This window comes from Lissotriton helveticus, chromosome 12 (genome assembly GCF_964261635.1).
Source record: "Lissotriton helveticus chromosome 12, aLisHel1.1, whole genome shotgun sequence".
Lineage (NCBI taxonomy): Eukaryota > Metazoa > Chordata > Amphibia > Caudata > Salamandridae > Lissotriton > Lissotriton helveticus.
In genome coordinates, this window is record NC_136073.1 from 401,720,340 (window position 1) to 401,741,507 (window position 21,168).

The 21,168-nt window shown below is 42.4% G+C and overlaps 1 protein-coding gene across 3 annotated transcripts in view; it reads right to left on the reverse strand.

Moving 5' to 3' along the window:
• The window catches only part of SNX20 (sorting nexin 20), a 114,500-nt gene that overhangs the window by 59,396 nt on the left and 33,936 nt on the right, over nucleotides 1-21,168 (reverse strand). Inside the window, exons 1-3 of one of the 3 annotated variants that reach the window (XM_078669408.1) lie at nucleotides 12,212-12,334; nucleotides 11,818-11,879; nucleotides 10,831-10,937 (exon numbers count right to left, since the gene is read on the reverse strand). In XM_078669408.1, coding sequence (XP_078525534.1) covers nucleotides 10,831-10,937; nucleotides 11,818-11,879; nucleotides 12,212-12,216 — 174 coding nt within the window. In that variant the 5' untranslated portion in view covers nucleotides 12,217-12,334. Of the gene's footprint in view, nucleotides 1-10,830; nucleotides 10,938-11,817; nucleotides 11,880-12,211; nucleotides 12,364-21,168 lie in introns of those variants that run through there. The other 2 variants (XM_078669409.1, XM_078669407.1) reach the window with 2 other exon arrangements.

Below are 21,168 nucleotides of genomic sequence, written 5' to 3' on the forward strand. Positions count from 1 at the left end.
TAACCTAATCTATGCCGTGAAATCCAAAGACCAGATGAGGGTAAGAGAGTGTAGATACGAATACAAAAGACTCCTCTCTAGTGCAAAAAAGGAATGGGATAATTTGATCTGGGAAGACCTCCTAAATGCTGCTAGGAAGCACGACCAAAGTACCTTCTGGAGCTTGATATAAAAAAATAATAAAACGGGCAGCTCCAACAGGGACTTTTTTCTGGATGAAAAAATTTGGTACGATCATTTTGTAAAATTATATGATTTGGCTGATGTGTCCCCAGACCTAAACAACCTAGGATCTTTACCCCCGTGTACTAGCCCACTCAAATTTAGTACTGAAGAGACTCTATGTGCAATAAAGGCAATTAAGGCGGGCAAGGCACCAGGCCTGGATAAACTACCCGGGGATTTATTTACTCATAACATTGAAGTATGGTGCCCCTATATAAATTTTTTGTGTAACTCTATTTTGTCAGGGACCCCGATTCCTGAAACGTGGAAGGGGGCGGAAATAGTTACCATCTACAAAAAAGGGGACCGCTACAATCCAGGTAATTACAGACCGATTAGTTTAATTGATATTTTACAAAAAAATTTTGCCAGGCATATTTTAAATCGACTTTTAGACTGGATAGAGGAATCCAAAATCCTCTCAAAATATCAAGCAGGGTTCAGAATTAAGACAAGCACTGTGGACCAGGTGTATAGGTTTATGTGTATTTGCTAGAAATATGTCCAATTAAAGAAGAGTAGCCTATATGTAGCATTCATGGATCTACGCTCAGCGTTTGATCTTGTCCCACGTTCCCTACTATGGGATACCCTAAGGAATATGGGTGTCCCGGATGACTTGCTGCTAAATCTTATAAAGCTTCACACTGATAATTTTGCAAAAGTAAGGTGGGGAAGAAATGGCGAACTTACCCAAGCTATACCAGTAAAAAGGGGGGTACGACAAGGGTGCGTGCTGGCCCCCACCCTTTTTTCCTTATTTGTAAACGATATCCCCCCTTATCTGGCACAATGCAACCACGATTCCCCGAAACTATGCAACGAGGCAATTACAGCATTGTTATTCGCGGATGACACCATTTTATTATCACAAACACCCAAAGGCTTACAAAACTTAATAAACCAATTCAACAGAGCTAAAGGGGCTAGAAATCAATTCATCAAAAACTAAGTACATGGCCATCAATCCCCCAAAAACTTTCAAGAAGAATTTGGCCTTAAAAAATACCAAATTAGAGTACATGGAATTTTTTTATTACCTGGGTATCAGGCTAGATAGCAAAATGTCCTGGAAAAAACAACTAGAAAAAAGTAGGCTGACACTTAAACACAACTCACTCCCTATTTTAAAAATTCATGGAGGGAGCACTTCAAAAGCTATAACTCCTGCGATAGAAGTGTTCAAAGCTAAAGCGCAATCTGCAACCCTATACGGGGCCGAGATTTGGGGGCCCTACTCAAACAAGACATTTGATATTGATGAGAACGCGTTCTTTAGGCGCCTACTAAGATTACCATTAAGAACGCCCTTAGTGCCTGTTTATCTAGATATTAATATAAAACGTACAGACTTTTTATGCTGGTTGAGGCCACTTCTTTATTGGGTAAGACTATGGTCTACCCCGGAACTTACTGACTATAGAACTGGTCTATTGGAAATTAGGGAACTGGACACATTCAATTCAATCAAGTGGCTGAGACATATATCCACTTGGTTAAAAAAAATAGGTCTTTCACACTTCTGGACAAATCCAGCTGCTTTGCAAATTAATTGTAAAGAACAGGTAAAAGCTGCTTTTTGGTGTTACATGATTAATAATGCTTATTTATATGACAGTGGCACTGGTTCATTAACCCAGACGTTTTTGCAATTTAAGGATACCCCTATGTTTGAACAATTCATGGACGAAGTTGAGCCACCTTTGGCCAAAACTGTATACCTACAATACAGATATGGGGTTTTACAAATAAATGCAAACACCTGCCGGTGGGGAAACTTCAAGGGAAATGATTCAAATTGCAAATTGTGTGAATTTAACCAAAAAGAAGACGAGGCCCATATCCTTTTCTTTTGCCCGTTATATAAATTTCAACGTATGAAATGGAATAAACCTCTTTATAAAAATTTGGGCATAAGATCCTACAAAGAGGCTGAAAGGATACTTAGATCATCGACCTCTCAGTTGGTAACCTTTGGAGTCAGTAGGTATCTCCACAGTGTCTGCTTGATTAGAAAGAAATTTGGGCTTAAAACATAGAATAATAAGTCTTTTTAACCACTGGCATTTTACTTATTTATATAATGTATATAGCTTTTTTTTATATATTCGGTCTTGTAATCAATCCAAAACTGGAAGCATATTATACTTTGTATGTTAAATCATAAATAATGAAAAAGTAATGTATCCCCACATAAATTGTAAATACCCCGTGATGTTGTCTTGGGACTCAAATTATGCACACATTGTACTTTTCTTGAAAAGATGTCACTTGTTTTTAAAAAATTATGTATATGAATATATTTTTGAAATGTTTTTGGCTTTATGACAAATATGTCGAATAAAAGCTTTACAACAACAATGGGGTCGCAAATTGTGAGGCTCATGAATATTAATGAGCCTCTCGCAATTTGCGAGCCCATTGGGAATGATTAGCCCTCCCAGGGATGATGGCCTCCTGGGCTCAGCAGACCACCATGTCTGGGACTGCTTTTAAATAAAGCAGCTTTTTTTTTTTAAAATGCAGCCCGTTTTCCCTAAGAGAAATCAGGATTCATTTTTTAAAAAGAAAACATTTTTGTTTCATTTTTCAAGAGCAGGTAGTGGTCCCAGGTACCACTGCCTGCCCTTGAAACCCATTTTTAGAGACAGTCACCATGGGGACCCCTTCCAAATTGTGACTGCATTACCACTCTCTTGAAGAGGGTGGTAATTTGCGACTGTTTTGCGACCGCAATTGCAGTCACAAACCATTCTCAAATTGCTTTGCGGAGGCTATTCGGCAGAGGACGCCCCTTCCTAATAGCGACTCGCAATTCCTAAAAAGCTAATCGCAAATACATTGCGACTCACTATTTAGGGATTGTACATGGCCCTGGGCCATTTTGCATGCGCAAACGGGTTGCAAACCTGTTAGTGCATGCAGTTTAGGGTCGTACATCTGGCCCTTGGTCTCTTAGTGTCACACACAGTCTGAAGAAAAGCCATTAGACCACATATCCTGTAGGAAGGTAGGATCCTTCTGCATGGTTACCCCCATTTTTTGCCTGGCTCTAATCTGTGTTTTGACTAGTCTAACTGGGATCCTGCTAATCAGGGACCCAGTCTATCTACTTTCTCCCTAAATTGTTGTGTTCAGTACTTAGGTACAACCCAGATTGGATACTGAGGTCCCCTTGTCAGCCTCTAGTATATGGTACCCATGTACCCAGGCCAAAGGTACCCCAGATGTCTCCCATGCGCTGCAGTATGTATTGTGCCACCCATGAGAGACCATTCAAAATGGAACTACAGGCTTGCCATTGCAGCCTCTGGAAGTTGGTGCTTGCACCACTTACTAAAGATATAGGTTAACTATATCTTGGGTCGCTGCACTTAAAACCTGTAAGTCACCCCTACAGCAGGCCTTTGCAATCCTGAAGGCAGGGTGCTTGGTTCTAAGTGAGAGGGTGCCCCTGCATGAGCAGGACACCCCTGCACTCTACAGAGTTCATTTTCGGGGTTAATAGTGAATCAACCATATACTATATGAATGAATAAATGAATGAAATAGGATTTCTATAGCGCGTAGCTACCCTGAGGCCTCATGGCGCTTATGACCAGACAGACAGAAAGCACAGCAAGTTATTGAGTGGCACTAAAGAGGTGAGTTTTAAGCAATTTACAGAAGATTTGTAAATTGGATTCCCTACAGAGAGTAAGGGGAAGAGAGTTCCAAAGGTTGGAGGCATTCAAAGAGAAGGAATGTCCACCCCATCTGGATCTTCGTACATTCCTTGTAGTAGCGAGAAAGGCATCGCTGGAGCGAAGACTCCTAGAAGCTAGGTAAGGGGGCACCTGAGGATGGATAATGGCAGGGGCACCGCGTAATTATGCAATGACCATCTCGAAAATTGCTGCAACAAATCCTATCATGTTTCGTAACAAACATGTTGGAATCAAACCCCCACACCATAAACAGTGTGTGGGTATGATTCCAACACTGGAAGAGCCCTCCGTTAGGTTCCTGGTGCCAACCTTCTAGCCCCAGACAGAACAAAATGGTTGCTGCTGACCAGAGACACATTTCTGCCCTCCTGCTGCTGAGCCAACCTCGAGCAGAGGAAGGTGGAACAATATTCATCCTGTCACAGGGAGGTGTGACCACCTCCCTGACAGGATTTAGGGTATTGGGACAGGGTGGGTACACTTGCCAGCGCCTGAAAGTCTACATGAGGCACATTTGGTGTCCCTGTGCATAGTCCAGTTCAAAGCAGTTCTGGGAGCCGTTGGCTCCCGCTCTGGTGCAAAACTGGACAAAGGAAATGGGAGTAACCTCCCCCTCTCCAGGCTCTCCCCTGGGAAGGTCCCCTGAATCTTCCCAACCCTTTCCCTAGGGTATTTAAGGGCTTACCTGGGTGTAGGTCTCTAGATTCGACGTGGGATAAGATTCAGATCAGACACCACAGCACTTCTACCGTCTGGACACCCTGGACTTTGCTGGACTTCGTTTGGGCCTGACTTTGTCTCCTTTCCAGTTTGCTGCATCATCTGTGCCTGTGCATCAGACAGGAACCTCCAAGGCCTGTGAAGAATCAAAGACACCTGAAGTAATCTCCCTTGGAGTAAAGAGTCACTCCCCTGCTTTTGCAGACACCGCAACTAAGTTGACCGTTCTGCAGATCCTGAGGCTCCTCCGGACTCCGTGGGATCTGCAACACAGTGGTTTTTCACAGGTCCCAAGGCTTGCTCTACCCTCTCACCAAGTTTGAGGCCAGTATTCTTCGAGGGGGTTGCAATAACCGAACCCCTGTGTACCGCGCCCAACTTGCAGCTGCAAAGGCTTTCTGGCTTCTTCGCAAGAAGATCTTCAGGCTCCAATAGCCCCAACCTCGAGCGTCTCCTGTGACCAGAATATTCAGCCACACTACATTGTGTGCACGGTGGCCTGCATCTTTTGGTGAGCTGCTTGAGGTCCTCTCGCGACTCCAGTGCCTCCGGCCTGTGGGTCCACTTGAGGGTCTTTTGGGCTCCCTGATTGCGTGGGGCCTGCCCTGACTCTCCTGCCGTAGGTAAGTCCCCTGGATCTTGCTGGTCCAGACGTTGCTCCTTCTGTAATTTCTGTGTGGCTTGCCTTTGCCAAGGCTAGTTGGTGCTCCTTCCTGAGACACCAGCCCCTCAGCACTCAACATCCTTCGTGGGATAGCTCATATCCAGGTGCTGGTCTTCCTATGCATCGCCTGGTCCTCACAGCTGCAGAGTCAATGTCATCATCATCTTTCCAGAAGCACCCAACATCGGAGGGCATTAGTCTTCCAAGTCTCCTGGTCATGCTTGAGTGATATAGACTCTGTCCTCTCTGCTTCCAGGTACTCCTCTTCAAGAATCCACATTTAGATTCCCACAGACACTTTCTTCTCTTCCAGCAGCTGCACTTTCCTGAAGACCTCCATTGGGTTCGACAGCGGTTTCTGACACCACTTCACACATATGCACCTGGCTTCCTTAGTGTAGGTAACATGGGTACTAGGGTATTCACGGATGGGGTGGCTCTCCAACCTTCTGTCTTCCACTGGGTTTCTTTAGGGTCCACTGGGAAAGGTCCTCAATCTTTAAAAATCCAACAGCGACGTGCGTATTGACTTGTACAGTGCACACAGTCATGTTCCCACACTGCACATGATCTCCTTGGGGTCCCTATCTACTTAACCTGTGTGGTTCTGTGGGTCCCCAGCAATTCTACATCCTCTCAACACTGTCTTGATCCGAGTCGTGGTTCTAATACCACTTTCTTAGTATATGGTTTGGTCCCCCACTGGGACCACTGTGTATTTTGTGCTATTTACTGAGTTTCTTTGCTAAAGTATTGTGTGCATTGTGTTTATATCCATGTTGGAGATACTTAAACATTCTAGAGAGTATTATATAATAAATACATATATTTATAAATACCTGGTGTGGTTCTTTTCACTTAATCTATACTATAAGATTGCATTCTGGTAAAAAAGCTGCTTTACACTCCTTCTGGACTAAGTGTGAAGGCTGCTCTCCACAGCTACCACTTAGAGAGCTTTCTAAGGTTGTCTAAGACCTCTTAAATCACCATAAAGGTTGTCTGGCCTGGTGCAAGGTGCCCACTTACATTAGTGGACATCATACACCAGGCCAGCCTCTCACATGCCCCATAGTGGAAATATTGTATAGTACTATATAAAGAACCAATCTGGCCGCAGACAATTTTAAGGAAGAGCACAGTAGATGCTGACTTATTCACTACTTCTTTTTCCTTTTATTTCTTGAAACAGTTCCTCATGCCTTCTTTTGTCCTTTACCTTTAAAACATAACTAATTCCACTGGTAGGCTTCAAATGAGGCCAGTAAGTTAGTCCACATATGATAGCTGTGAAATGTGGGCATTTTGTCTTTCTCCCTCCCTTTTCAATGTATTCTAATGTGATCCTAATTGTGTTGTCTATTATGATATGTGTACCATATTTGTCACTATTGTTGTAAATCAATATGAATGTAACTCTTAACAATCACTACAAACCACCTTAAACAAAACCCAGGCCTGCTCGCCACATAAGGGGTGAAACAACTGCTGACTGGCATATAAAAAAGAAAATGCTTTGAAGTACGCTTAATAAATTAATAAAATCAAATTATCACAGACCACAGATTGACTTTGAATTAAAATTTGTTTCAACTGCCTACCCTAAATACATCCTACCTAAACCTTTTTTTACTGTCAAAGTCCATTGGCGATGGTATAACTCATAAGTAATGAGTGGGTCGAGGATGAGGGTCATGGAGGTAATTGCCTGATTACTTACTCTTAATCTTCATTGATCTTAGTCCTATTCCTAAACATCCCAATTTATTAGGAGTTGCTGATGTTCTCTCTTTTTCAGGGCTTTGATTTGCCTTGGTAACTAGAGGCAAATGGTGGGAATTCCAGGCCAGTAATGTCACCCAGTATAGCATGGGCAGGACTTGCATTTTCAGCACTCCTGATATTTCTGTCTCTGAGGTGGGATTCACCTCCTATGTAATGAATGACATGAGTAGGAGTAAGAGTAATAAGGATTACTGGTAAGTAATGGGGTAATTACTCTCCATTCTTGCAGATGTACTTCTTTAACAGGTTTGAGCACTGGAGGCCTGCACAAGGAACTTCTTCAAACTTGGGGTATGCATGTGAATAGTCTCGTCCATGTGTCTTTTTATCACAGTATTTACCTCGGCAGGCTAAATCTTGTACTCTTCTGATCTGTCAGTATAACTAGACAAACTGCTGTATTGTGTTTCCAAAAAAGGGACCTATTTGAGATGATCCTGGTAACTAATGTTAACTAAGAAGGGACCGTATACACATATGAAAATGGGTGGGTGCCCTTAAACCACATTCACAGTGTTTTTATACTTAAATAGTGCACTCTTGAACTTTCTTTTATTTTTCTTATAATGCAGCTATAGCTACTTTGAATGCCTTGGACAGGGCTATTAAAGACTCTATGCAAATCTTTTTAATGTATTTTCTTTTACATTTAACTAGTTTTTGCCATATGGTTTAGAATGGGCTTTCAGACTCTTTCAGAAGAGTCGTAAGGGCATCATGGTCTGAAGGGATTCACCAACATAATCTATGAAGCAGAAACTCCAGATAGAGAAAGCCTGTTGTCCATTGTTAGATGTTCTCTCTTGTGAATTACTTACAAGAGAGGTCATGGACTCATGATCCAATTTGTGAGTTCAGAAGGCAGGTTCAACAGAATTATGCATGAAACACATTACCAAATAAAAGAACATATGGGGAATAGACACATGAGGCATGGACACAAAAGAATAGCCAGAAAATTAAAATGCCCCCACTTTGAACCCAAGCTCTGATGGCACCAAGCAAGCGAGGCATGTGAACCCAAACCTCCCTAGAAGAGCTACCTTGTCCCTTCCATCCACCCACTAATATCCAACATTTCACATTTACATACTCTCATCCACTCATTCGTTCATCCATCATTAATCTTTCACCATTTATCCATTCAGTGGTCATTCCTTCGATCTTTTCATCCATCCATCAATCCAGGGTAGTAGCCAGAAAATTATAATAACCCCACTTTGAACTCAAGCTCTGATTGCACCATGCAAACGAGTCTTGTGCGCCCAAACTTCCCTAGAATAGCTCCCTTGACTCTTCTATCCAAGAATAGATCTATTCATCCCTTCACCCTTCCATCCAACCATTAATATCCACCATTTCACCTTTATATTTCTCTCATCCATTCATTCTTTCATCCATCATGAATCTTTTGCCATTTCATCCATTCATTAGTCATTCAATCCATCAATCCATACAGACATCCATCATCCATGCTTGCATTCATCTACACATCCATCCACCTGTACATCTATCATTTTACTTACTCGTCCATCAATAAAGCCTTTTATCCATCCACTGATTATTTTGTCCATTCATCCGTTCATCCATCCATTCTCTCCGATTTCCATTTCATTTAACATTCATCTTCTCAGATTTCCATGCACTATGCCATCCTTTCGCCCACCCATACATCATACATCGTTTAAGATTACTATTTACTATGCCATCCATCCATTAATTTATCCTAGCCGATACCCTTTACTCTGCCATCCTTTCATCTATCCTCCATCCATTCATTGTCTCAGATTTCAATTTACTCTGCCCTCCTTTCATCCATCTCTCAATCCATCAATCTATCCATCCAACCATCCACCCATCTTAGATTTCCATTTATTCCACCATCTTGTTATCAATCTATCCATTCCCTCAGATTTACATATATTCTGTCATCTTTTCCTTCACACATCCATCCTCTCAGATTTACATTTACTCTGCCACCCTTTCATCTAGCCATCATCTTACTCACTCATTCACCCATCCTTTCACCCTCTCATCTAACCCATCCTTTCACCCACTCAGCCATTGTTTCACCCTTCCATACTTCACCCATCCACCCACCCATCCTTTCATCCAATCATCTTTGCAGAAACGTATCCATCCTTTAATCCTTTAACCCACTCACCTATGCATCCAGCCTTTCATCCACCCCATCTTTCACCTGCTCATCCTTCCATCCTTTCATCCACCCAACCTTTCACCCAGGCAGCTGTTGTGCTATACAAGTCGGGTTAACATAACATAACATTCATCCTTTAAGTCACCCATCCTTTCACCCACTCTTCCATCCATCCTTCGACACACCCACCCTTTCAACTACTCATTCATCCTTTCACATACTCATACATCCACTCGTCCATCCTCCTTTCCCTTTTCCATCATCCTACCTTTCTTTTTTTGTGTGACATTATTAAGCTTTTATCTGCCAAGTTGCAGAGAAGAGGACCTTTAAAGAACCCCACCCGCTGTAGCTGGTAAAGCTGGGGGTTCATGACGCCCCTGCATCCATCCATTCTCTCAGATGCCCATTTACTGTTCCATCATTTCAATCCACCCACCCACCCACAGATTTCCACTTGCTCTGTCCTCCTTTCATCTATCCATCTATCCATCCCTCTGAGATTTCAATTTACTCTACTATCGTTTCATCCACCCATCCTCTCAGATTTGTATTTATTCTGCCTCCTTTATATCCACCCATCCAACCTCTTGGATTTCCATTTACTCTACCATCCTTTCACCCACCCATGTAAATGTAAATGTAAATGTCATGGTACTTATAGAGAGCACTGTCACCAGACGGTCACCTTGCGGTGTCGCCTATTCGGCTTCCTGGCGCTGATACTCATACCGCTGTGGAACCCCTCCTGGCTTTCCCTGTGAAGTGTCCACTCCTGGGCACCCCCTGGGTGAAGCCAGGCATCCTTAGCGCTGTTGGGGCCGGTGTGGAGGCTAAGCAAGCTATTGCCCAGAGTTGCAGCGTGGGTCCCGTGATTAGAATAGGCACCGAGGCGAGAATTAACAGGTCAGAGGAAATTGAGCCCGAGACCCCGCCGAGGCGGGAATCGAACCCTGGTTCCTGGCCAGAACTCTGCATCAGGGTCTGCCGCTCTAACCATTGAGCCACACTCCTCCACCCATCTAGCCATCATCTCACCCACTAATCCACCCATTTTTTCACCCACTCATCTACCCACCCTTTCACTCACTCATCTATCCATCCGTGCACCTTTCCATCCTTTCACCCGTTCACCTGTCCTTTCACCCACCTATCCTTTCAACCACTCATCCATCCAACATTTCATCCAGCCATCCTTTCACTCACCTTACCTTTCAATCCATACATCTACCAATTCTTCCTTTCTTCCACACCTCCATCCTTTTACCCACCCATTCTTCCGACTACTCATCCATCCCTTCTTTCATCCACTCACCGTTTCACCCACCCTCCCTTTCACCCACTCATAATTCCATCCTTTGATCTACCTATCCTTTCACCGACACATCTATTCATCCGTTCATCCATCGATCATTTCATCCACCCACCCTTTGTCCACTCATTCATCCTTTCACATACTCATGCATCCACTCGCTCATCCTCCTTTCCTTTGTATATCAGTCTATCTTTTAGTAATAATGATATGCTTTTATCTGTGAAGTAGCTGATAAAAGACCCAAAAAGAACCTTACCCCCGCTGGAACTGGTAACGGGCAAGGCATATAGTGGTGAGGCTCACAAACGTTTGATAAAAAAAGCGAAACGACAGGCATTGAGCATTGAGATGCAGCACACAAACCTAGAAGACACAAAAAGAGAATGGGTATGCAGCACAGACACCTGGGTCACCAACATATAAATCACAGTCATGTTGGCCACATCCATACCTAAAACTGAAAAGGAACACAGGTATCGGGCAACAAGACATAGGACACAGGCATTGATCATAGAATTATGGAGTGCCAACAAATGAAGCACAGAAAAGTGGGCAACACGCATGCGGAGAACAGATACTATATGTAAACACACATTTGCAGCATAAACACACAGAGAATAGACAGTCAAGTAATAATCTGGCATGTGGGGTAGTTACATTTTGGAGCACAGATACTAGAGGACTGGGCATGTGGCACACAGAAGTGCAGCAGAAACACAAAGGCCACAGCCACTTGGCACACAGATACAAGGACCAGAGATACACAGAATCTAGACATATGTCTTAGACACAAATAACTTCCTACTCCTCTGAAAATATTTATAAATACCCCAATAAAAAGCTTGATAAATTATGATACGTCTTTGTCAGAATTCTTCTCAACTATCATGATATCAAGATGGCACTTTAAATTAAATAGAGTTTGAGTCTGATAAAATATCCCCTTCAAAGTTTGTCAACATTGTACTTCATAAGTACACTATTTTCGTTTTTTCCTTTATATGAAATATTTCTGAAAAGAATTGATTCTCAACAGGCATAAAGTTTACTTTTTATTCTTTCTTAAACAAAATGTATCTGAATAAATTTACTTTGCACAGAGACTGAGCCATAATATCAAATGGATCCTTCTTCATGATGAAAGTGGACTTTACACTAGTACCAACCAGCTTTATCCGAAAAGCTGTACACCATAAGCAAGAAACCCATAATCTGAAAAAAATAACAAGAAAACCTTACTCACTGTTTATTGACATCAAAGGTGTGTGGGAAGTGTGGTGAGAAACAGTTTGGGGGTTGTACCCACTAAATAAAATGAGCAAAGAAGACAAACACAATAAAAAATGTGGCATTGATTTCTTGTTAATAGGAAAACGTAACGTGGTCCTTAGCAATGGGTTTCTCTGTTTTCACATAGATCAGTAACAATTAACTCTATCTAGATGTTTTGGTTATCCTATGAAACTCACATTACATGTACATACATTGAAATTTCTTGTGTTTGAAATATATGTTTGTAAAACTTCATTTTATTACTTAGAAAACACACCATCAAAGGCAGACAGAATTTCAGCAACAATTAGGTTCCAAATCTATACAGTGCTAATAATGCAAACACTTTGTTCTGGATATCTTACCACATATTTTGAACAATAGTCTTCTACGATTCTTGCTGTAGGAATTTCAAACAGAGGTTTCACAGTTTTATCTTCTGATTTGACATGTCGCCAATATTCTTGAAGTTCTTTTGTAGTCATTAATGAATTGGGACCTGTGTCGGTGTCAGCGTCTGAAATATTACATTTTCTGTTTATGTAGATGACTGGTCAAATTGTTTATAACTATTCACCATTTTCTAATGATTTCAAATATTCTTCCAAATATACGTAATGCAAGATTAATGGCATTTTCAATTTTGCTAAATCTATTTACTGAATCAACTTTTGATAAGAACTTGTACATGCTTAGTTTTGAAAGTGTCAGCTGAGGGACTACAACAGTAACTAGAGGTATCCTGTGTGAAATGCGAAAAACCTTTGCTCAATGGGTATTCCACCAAAACAATGTTTCAAAAATATACTGAGGCAGAAAAAAAAGCATGTAAAAAATATAGTGAAATCGGAAACATTAAGGGAAAGAATATAGAAGGTAAGAATGTTGTTTTTTGTCTTCTATTGTACTATTGTACATAATATAATTTGTAATTATTTAGTGGGGGTTTATCAGTTTTTGTGTTATAAGTTATAATTTTAAAGTTTAATAAGTTTCAATATTTTTTAAGGTCATTTTTAGGTCTCGCCTACGTATCGCGCATACGCTGCTTGCGAGACCTTTAGCCGTCGTGCAGCTCTTTTTCAAAGCACATACTCATGCTTGTAGTGTCATATGCCTTGCGGGAGTGCGCAGCGGCATGCCACAGGCACGAGTATGTGCTTTGAAAAAGAGCAGACTGCTCTCCCCAGTGCGCGCGCACCACTCGCGGGTGCACCCCCCCCGCCTCACTCTCCCGCTGCAGCCTGCACGCCCTTTTTTTTTTTTACTTTCAGCGCTTGTTTTTTTTACAGTTGCTCTCCACGGAGTGCTCTAACCATGTTAATAAAGGCTTCAGTGAATAGACTGCAGCAGAATGGGGCTTATACATGAGCCAGAAACAAATGGTTCCAAATATCTGGAGCATGTTAAACATCTCTTACAGCTCTTGCTTCGGAGTTTTATATAAGGCCAACTTGACTCAAATGTATCAGAGCTCTTTACTTGAGCACCAAACAGTGCTCCTGTAAATAGTGCTGCTGTATAATCTATTCGCCGGCGCATCGGTGCTCGTGTAGGCTGCGCCATGTTAGCACGAGTCTTCAGTGGTTAGTACATTGCATCGGAGTCTTTCCCAGAGCCGGGAGCCTCCTGTCAGGCTCACAGGGTTTTATAATTATCGATCTGCTTTTACTGTTGGTGCTCGAGAAATGTGCGGCATTCCGCTGGGAAGCTACGAATCAAGTTGTTTCCCTCACAGTGCTTTCAGGGACAGTCTGACTCCCTTTACCTTGGCAGTGACATAGCGCAAGCTTTAGAATCGTTATAACCCCATCAGCTGTTCTCTATTTTCTTAAGTTATTGATTAATTGATCACATGCCCAGACGCACTGTTGATGTAGAACAATAACTTCAGCCTGCTTCTCCTTTGAAAGTGAGCTCCGTATCCAGCAGGCAGTTCAAGCTGATACCTGGCTCTAGGTATTTACAAGTCTCCATGACTTAAGACTGCTTTAGGTCACTGGGGGCCTTTCCACGTGCTGAGAAAAGGCGGAAGTTCCAGAGGAGGCTTTAGTTCTGAACTCTGACAACGGAGCACTGTCCCTTGGGCATGCATGATGAGGAGGACCACATGACCTTTTTTTCCTGTGATCAGGGATGTTAGTGAAATATGGAAGTGCAGGGACTCACTTTAGAACCCCTGCTTGCTCCTGAGAAATGCCACAGTTCGCAGCACTGCGGAGAAGTGCTTCTAGTAAAAGAATTGCAAGGATTCGGAAGCAGAGAGGACCTACCTGCACATTACATCTGCTTGTAACATGCTACGTAGAAGTCCTCAAAGCACGTACACGCGTTGCTATTTTGTATTGGCTAATGCAATGTAATGGATAATGTGCTGCATGGCTAAACATGTATAAGGTCCCAAAGGCGAGACCTATTGGCTATGCCAATGCTTGTTTATATTTGGTAATAAATGTTAAGGTATTTTGTGTTTTTTGTCAATTGTTTCGGTGGGTTAGGTTGTAGTGGAAAAGGATGGGTAGGTTTTCAACTATTTATTTTTTAATAATTATAATTTGTTTATAAGTTGCAATGTGTTAATTAGATAATTAATTATGTAAATTGTGCTTAGTTATTCAGCAAATAGTTTTCAATATGGTAATAATATTCATATTTTATTATTTAGATAATATGTTAATATTTTAATGTGTTAATTGCCTAATTAGGTAATTAACCATATTCATTATTTAATTGTTTTTAGTAATTTGGATCTTAATTAATTACAATGAACAAAATCATAGATCTTCAATGAAGAAAGGAAGTGGCACTCCAAATTACATCCGATCATTAATGGGGTTGGAAAACATACTAACAAACATACTGTCCAAACAAAAAGTATCTGAGTAACAGCGATCATTTCATTATTTATACCCATAAGACTGACAAAAATCAAATAATCATAGCAATTTCTATAAATCCCATCAAAATGTAAAGAATTTCATCCACCTCTCGATGCAGAATTTTACCGAGCAATCCATCATGTACAGTAAATGCGGCTATTCTGTATGCTCTATGCTAAAGATGACTGTGAACAACCTCAAATAATATAAAATGAAATTACAAAACCATTTTGAAAAAGTTCATCCCCTTCAATATTAGTGAAAATACACGTCAATGGAAAGAATCTATGTGCAAAAAACATATATAGGCACACCAAAAAGATCAAATTTGTAATTAAGCTCCCATGAGTTCTTATAACTGGATCAATTCCATTCATATCATACCAGCAGGGAATAATATGCTTCCATTCGCACAATACTCCAGGTTATTACTGTGTATCCCTACACCAAGTCATGATGGTACACAATCATATTCTAATAAATGCAAATATCTTTAATGCATTCATCTGCCCATTCTAGTGCCCCTATTCGATCAGTACCATGTCCATAAATGCGTGAAACCGGCCAGTGCCCCGGTACACTTGTCTTTCGGCGTCAGTGTCCTGGTTCAAATAGTACCGACCCGTAAATTTGTTAAAACAGATCAGGCCCCTGTATAAACCAAGCGATACAAAAGGGGATGATGGACGGAGCGTTTGAACAAATCAAACACTCACCCCCAGTCAACTGATCTGGGTTTAATCCATCACCATTCTTTAGTTCACTCAGCCACCCCAGTTCAGACATGGCTATATGCAAATCAGTCTGACCCTGTGCCTTATGGGAACAGTCCAGCCCGAACTGCCAAGCCATGTCTTCCCTGGACCGGAAACAAGCATCCTGGGACCGGTTTCGGATTCATAATCCTCATCAGCCAGGCTATCTTGAATCCAGTGGCCAAGTGAACAAGGGACTCACGTCTGAGTATACCCTGCCACACTTAGGGCGAACAAAGCGATACAAAAGGGGATGATGGACGGAGCGTTTGAACAAATCAAACACTCACCCCCAGTCAACTGATCTGGGTTTAATCCATCACCATTCTTTAGTTCACTTAGCCACCCCAGTTCAGACATGGCTATATGCAAATCAGTCTGACCCTGTGCCTTATGGGAACAGTCCAGCCCGAACTGCCAAGCCATGTCTTCCCTGGACCGGAAACAAGCATCCTGGGACCGGTTTCGGATTCATAATCCTCATCAGCCAGGCTATCTTGAATCCAGTGGCCAAGTGAACAAGGGACTCACGTCTGAGTATACCCTGCCACACTTAGGGCGAACAAAGCGATACAAAAGGGGATGATGGACGGAGCGTTTGAACAAATCAAACACTCACCCCCAGTCAACTGATCTGGGTTTAATCCATCACCATTCTTTAGTTCACTCAGCCACCCCAGTTCAGACATGGCTATATGCAAATCAGTCTGACCCTGTGCCTTATGGGAACAGTCCAGCCCGAACTGCCAAGCCATGTCTTCCCTGGACCGGAAACAAGCATCCTGGGACCGGTTTCGGATTCATAATCCTCATCAGCCAGGCTATCTTGAATCCAGTGGCCAAGTGAACAAGGGACTCACGTCTGAGTATACCCTGCCACACTTAGGGCGAACAAAGCGATACAAAAGGGGATGATGGACGGAGCGTTTGAACAAATCAAACACTCACCCCCAGTCAACTGATCTGGGTTTAATCCATCACCATTCTTTAGTTCACTCAGCCACCCCAGTTCAGACATGGCTATATGCAAATCAGTCTGACCCTGTGCCTTATGGGAACAGTCCAGCCCGAACTGCCAAGCCATGTCTTCCCTGGACCGGAAACAAGCATCCTGGGACCGGTTTCGGATTCATAATCCTCATCAGCCAGGCTATCTTGAATCCAGTGGCCAAGTGAACAAGGGACTCACGTCTGAGTATACCCTGCCACACTTAGGGCGAACAAAGCGATACAAAAGGGGATGATGGACGGAGCGTTTGAACAAATCAAACACTCACCCCCAGTCAACTGATCTGGGTTTAATCCATCACCATTCTTTAGTTCACTCAGCCACCCCAGTTCAGACATGGCTATATGCAAATCAGTCTGACCCTGTGCCTTATGGGAACAGTCCAGCCCGAACTGCCAAGCCATGTCTTCCCTGGACCGCAAACAAGCATCCTGGGACCGGTTTCGGATTCATAATCCTCATCAGCCAGGCTATCTTGAATCCAGTGGCCAAGTGAACAAGGGACTCACGTCTGAGTATACCCTGCCACACTTAGGGCGAACAAAGCGATACAAAAGGGGATGATGGACGGAGCGTTTGAACAAATCAAACACTCACCCCCAGTCAACTGATCTGGGTTTAATCCATCACCATTCTTTAGTTCACTCAGCCACCCCAGTTCAGACATGGCTATATGCAAATCAGTCTGACCCTGTGCCTTATGGGAACAGTCCAGCCCGAACTGCCAAGCCATGTCTTCCCTGGACCGGAAACAAGCATCCTGGGACCGGTTTCGGATTCATAATCCTCATCAGCCAGGCTATCTTGAATCCAGTGGCCAAGTGAACAAGGGACTCACGTCTGAGTATACCCTGCCACACTTAGGGCGAACAAAGCGATACAAAAGGGGATGATGGACGGAGCGTTTGAACAAATCAAACACTCACCCCCAGTCAACTGATCTGGGTTTAATCCATCACCATTCTTTAGTTCACTCAGCCACCCCAGTTCAGACATGGCTATATGCAAATCAGTCTGACCCTGTGCCTTATGGGAACAGTCCAGCCCGAACTGCCAAGCCATGTCTTCCCTGGACCGGAAACAAGCATCCTGGGACCGGTTTCGGATTCATAATCCTCATCAGCCAGGCTATCTTGAATCCAGTGGCCAAGTGAACAAGGGACTCACGTCTGAGTATACCCTGCCACACTTAGGGCGAACAAAGCGATACAAAAGGGGATGATGGACGGAGCGTTTGAACAAATCAAACACTCACCCCCAGTCAACTGATCTGGGTTTAATCCATCACCATTCTTTAGTTCACTCAGCCACCCCAGTTCAGACATGGCTATATGCAAATCAGTCTGACCCTGTGCCTTATGGGAACAGTCCAGCCCGAACTGCCAAGCCATGTCTTCCCTGGACCGCAAACAAGCATCCTGGGACCGGTTTCGGATTCATAATCCTCATCAGCCAGGCTATCTTGAATCCAGTGGCCAAGTGAACAAGGGACTCACGTCTGAGTATACCCTGCCACACTTAGGGCGAACAAAGCGATACAAAAGGGGATGATGGACGGAGCGTTTGAACAAATCAAACACTCACCCCCAGTCAACTGATCTGGGTTTAATCCATCACCATTCTTTGGTTCACTCAGCCACCCCAGTTCAGACATGGCTATATGCAAATCAGTCTGACCCTGTGCCTTATGGGAACAGTCCAGCCCGAACTGCCAAGCCATGTCTTCCCTGGACCGGAAACAAGCATCCTGGGACCGGTTTCGGATTCATAATCCTCATCAGCCAGGCTATCTTGAATCCAGTGGCCAAGTGAACAAGGGACTCACGTCTGAGTATACCCTGCCACACTTAGGGCGAACAAAGCGATACAAAAGGGGATGATGGACGGAGCGTTTGAACAAATCAAACACTCCCCCCTGTATAAACCATGCATCAAATTTTAGCAATGATATCCCCAATATCTGGTCAAGGTACACAAATAGGTTTAATTTTTCATGGCCGTGAGCAATGTCCTTCATATGATCCATTATAACTAAACAAAAGAGAAAAGAAAGAAAAGAAAGGGATGGAGTCTAAAATCACACAAGACTAGGGAACAGGAAACATGGATCGGGATTCTTTCTTTCTTTTCTTTTCTTTTCTTTTCTTTTCTTTTCATTTCCTCTTTTCGTTTGTTGTCTGAAATTGAAATATTTGCATTATATTTTTCAGGTTTGAATTTCAGAACACTATTACCTTCTTTTTTGAGTTCTTTTTGAACCCTGAAATCTGGGATAATCTCTTGAGGCTGATTTTTGTATTGCCCAATTTCTTACTATTGTCTGTAATGTAATTAGATAAGCAGCGTATTATGTGAACTTGGATGAAACGCTGCCTTTTGAAAATCCTTTTAATTCAAGTTCATTCCTCAATCTCTTAGCATGAGGATTCAAAAACAAAACAAACATGACAGGCGAAAGAGAACATCCTTACTGTGTTCTCATTATTACAGCCGATGCATCAGTTATATAATTGTTGAGCCTTTATGCCAGGTTTTGAGTTCCACTAACCAAAAGCCATCAGAAGATCAAATAGTCGACTGAGTCTTAAGCCAAAAGAGGTGTGAAGTCAGTACCCAGATAATAGATAATCCCAAGGCTTCAAGGGAAATGTTATGTTTTACCACCAAGAAAATATAGAATAAAACATAGAGGACTACAAGCACTCTTTACAGAAGAATGTTAGTTAGGCAGATGTGTATGCAATTGGACCAGATCATATGTTACCCAGTGTCAACCCTTGCAGAGTCCCAATGTTTGTTCAATTCAAAGACCAGCCACTAAGCATAAAAGTCCAAAGGTAAATAAGGAGTAAAGGTGAAGAAGCACCAAATCAAATGAAGCATTGCTCTAATACCTTACAGGCATCTTCAGATTGTCTTTTATTTATTTATTTATTGCAGGCACTTACACAGTGAGGACCTAGTCACATGGGAAAGGAAGTGTTTCTCATATAACAGAATGCAGCAAATTCAACTAACAACAAGCTGAGGGTGGGCACAGAGGAGCAAAAATAGGTTGTGCATTATCAGAATAGTTTTGAGGTCAGGTGTAATGCGTATTAACTGATCAGCTTTAATGTAGTGCCCTTGCTGAATCTTGATTACTAACATCAGAGTGACTCTGCAATGTTGGGAGTTATATTTTCTCTCTAACAGAGAAATGTTTTCTTATCAACAGAAGCCTGTTTATACTACATGTACCTACTGTCATTCAATTCCCTGCCATACATGTCATCTCATAAAGGTGCCACAGCATCCACCCGTTCTGGTGAGAAGCCCTGTAGTACTAATTTTCTAGTAGCATTCAAGTGAGGAAACACAATCTAGCCTCATACCACAGAACCTGACCACAGCCGTACACTTGATTTTTACGAAATGTTTTCTTATTCAGTATATATTTTCCACAAAATGCCATCTGCCATGTGATGTCCCAGAGGAAACCCAACATGGGAGAGGCATTCTCCTGAGTGGTTTGTTCATTTCTGTCAGTAAACAAACCAAGTATGTCTACACTGAAAAACACAAATCAGCATTGTTCTCCATATTTATGCCAGGAAGTAAGATAATTAATCTACTTGGGGTTTATTCAGAAAAATAAAAAAAAGACAAAGAGGGGCAAATTTGCAAGGGGATTGCACCACGGAACATCACTTTTATAGGACGTTCTGGTGGCGCACTGCCCATATCTAAAAAGTGTTGTTAAACTACCTTGCGTGGCTTAACACCGCTTTGTAAATATTATACACTTTCACACAGCTTTCTGCATGAAAGGGGCGTGCAATGGGTGTTGCTGTGGGCATTCCACAGCAACACTCATTGCTTTTTGACGCTGTCCCAGAGTTACAAGGATCTGTAAATCTGAAGCAGTGCCAAAAACAAGTGCCATTCAAAAGCAGACGTCAGATTGGCGCAATAAGGAGAAAAACCTTTCTTTTTCGTTTTCGTTTTTTACTATGTGTGCTGCATTCTGCAGCACATATAGTAAGAGCAAAATGCCTTTAATGATTGTTTTTTCATGTGCAGGAAGGGACACCTTCCCACACATAAACAATAATTCCCTGCAACGCAGGCACCCATGCACTGTGGCGTCAGGGTGTGTGTGTTGGCACTAGGCAGCTATTTTTAGCTTCAGCGCAAGGGAAAACACAGGGGTGCAGCATATTGTTTTACATACAGTGCATCCCTGTGTTCTTTAAATGGCACAGTGCTGCATAATTTGCTGCAGTGACGCGCTGTGACATTTCCATGTAGATATGCCACAGAGTTTGAAGGTCATTTTGGCAGATATGATCTGCACTATGATGGCTCTTTTCAATTCTTTCAAGAAGTTTATTAAACAGGCTTTGCTAAAACCTGTTGATTTCCTGAGGTATCATGGATATGTTTGAATACATTGGGTAACCTTGAGGCCAATTCCCTAGATACATTTATCAGCTGATTCAGACTCACTTCAGACTCTGCTGCTGTCCTATACTTAATTCTTCTAGGCCTGTACTATCTTTTTATGTGCAGAGTTCTCCACCCCGACTGTGGAGTCTCTGCAGTTGTAAATTTACTATTAACTTGTAGTTTGTGAATCCCAACAAAATAGTAAACTTACACAACAGTGTAAAGTTACACGTGTGAATTCGGCCCTGCAG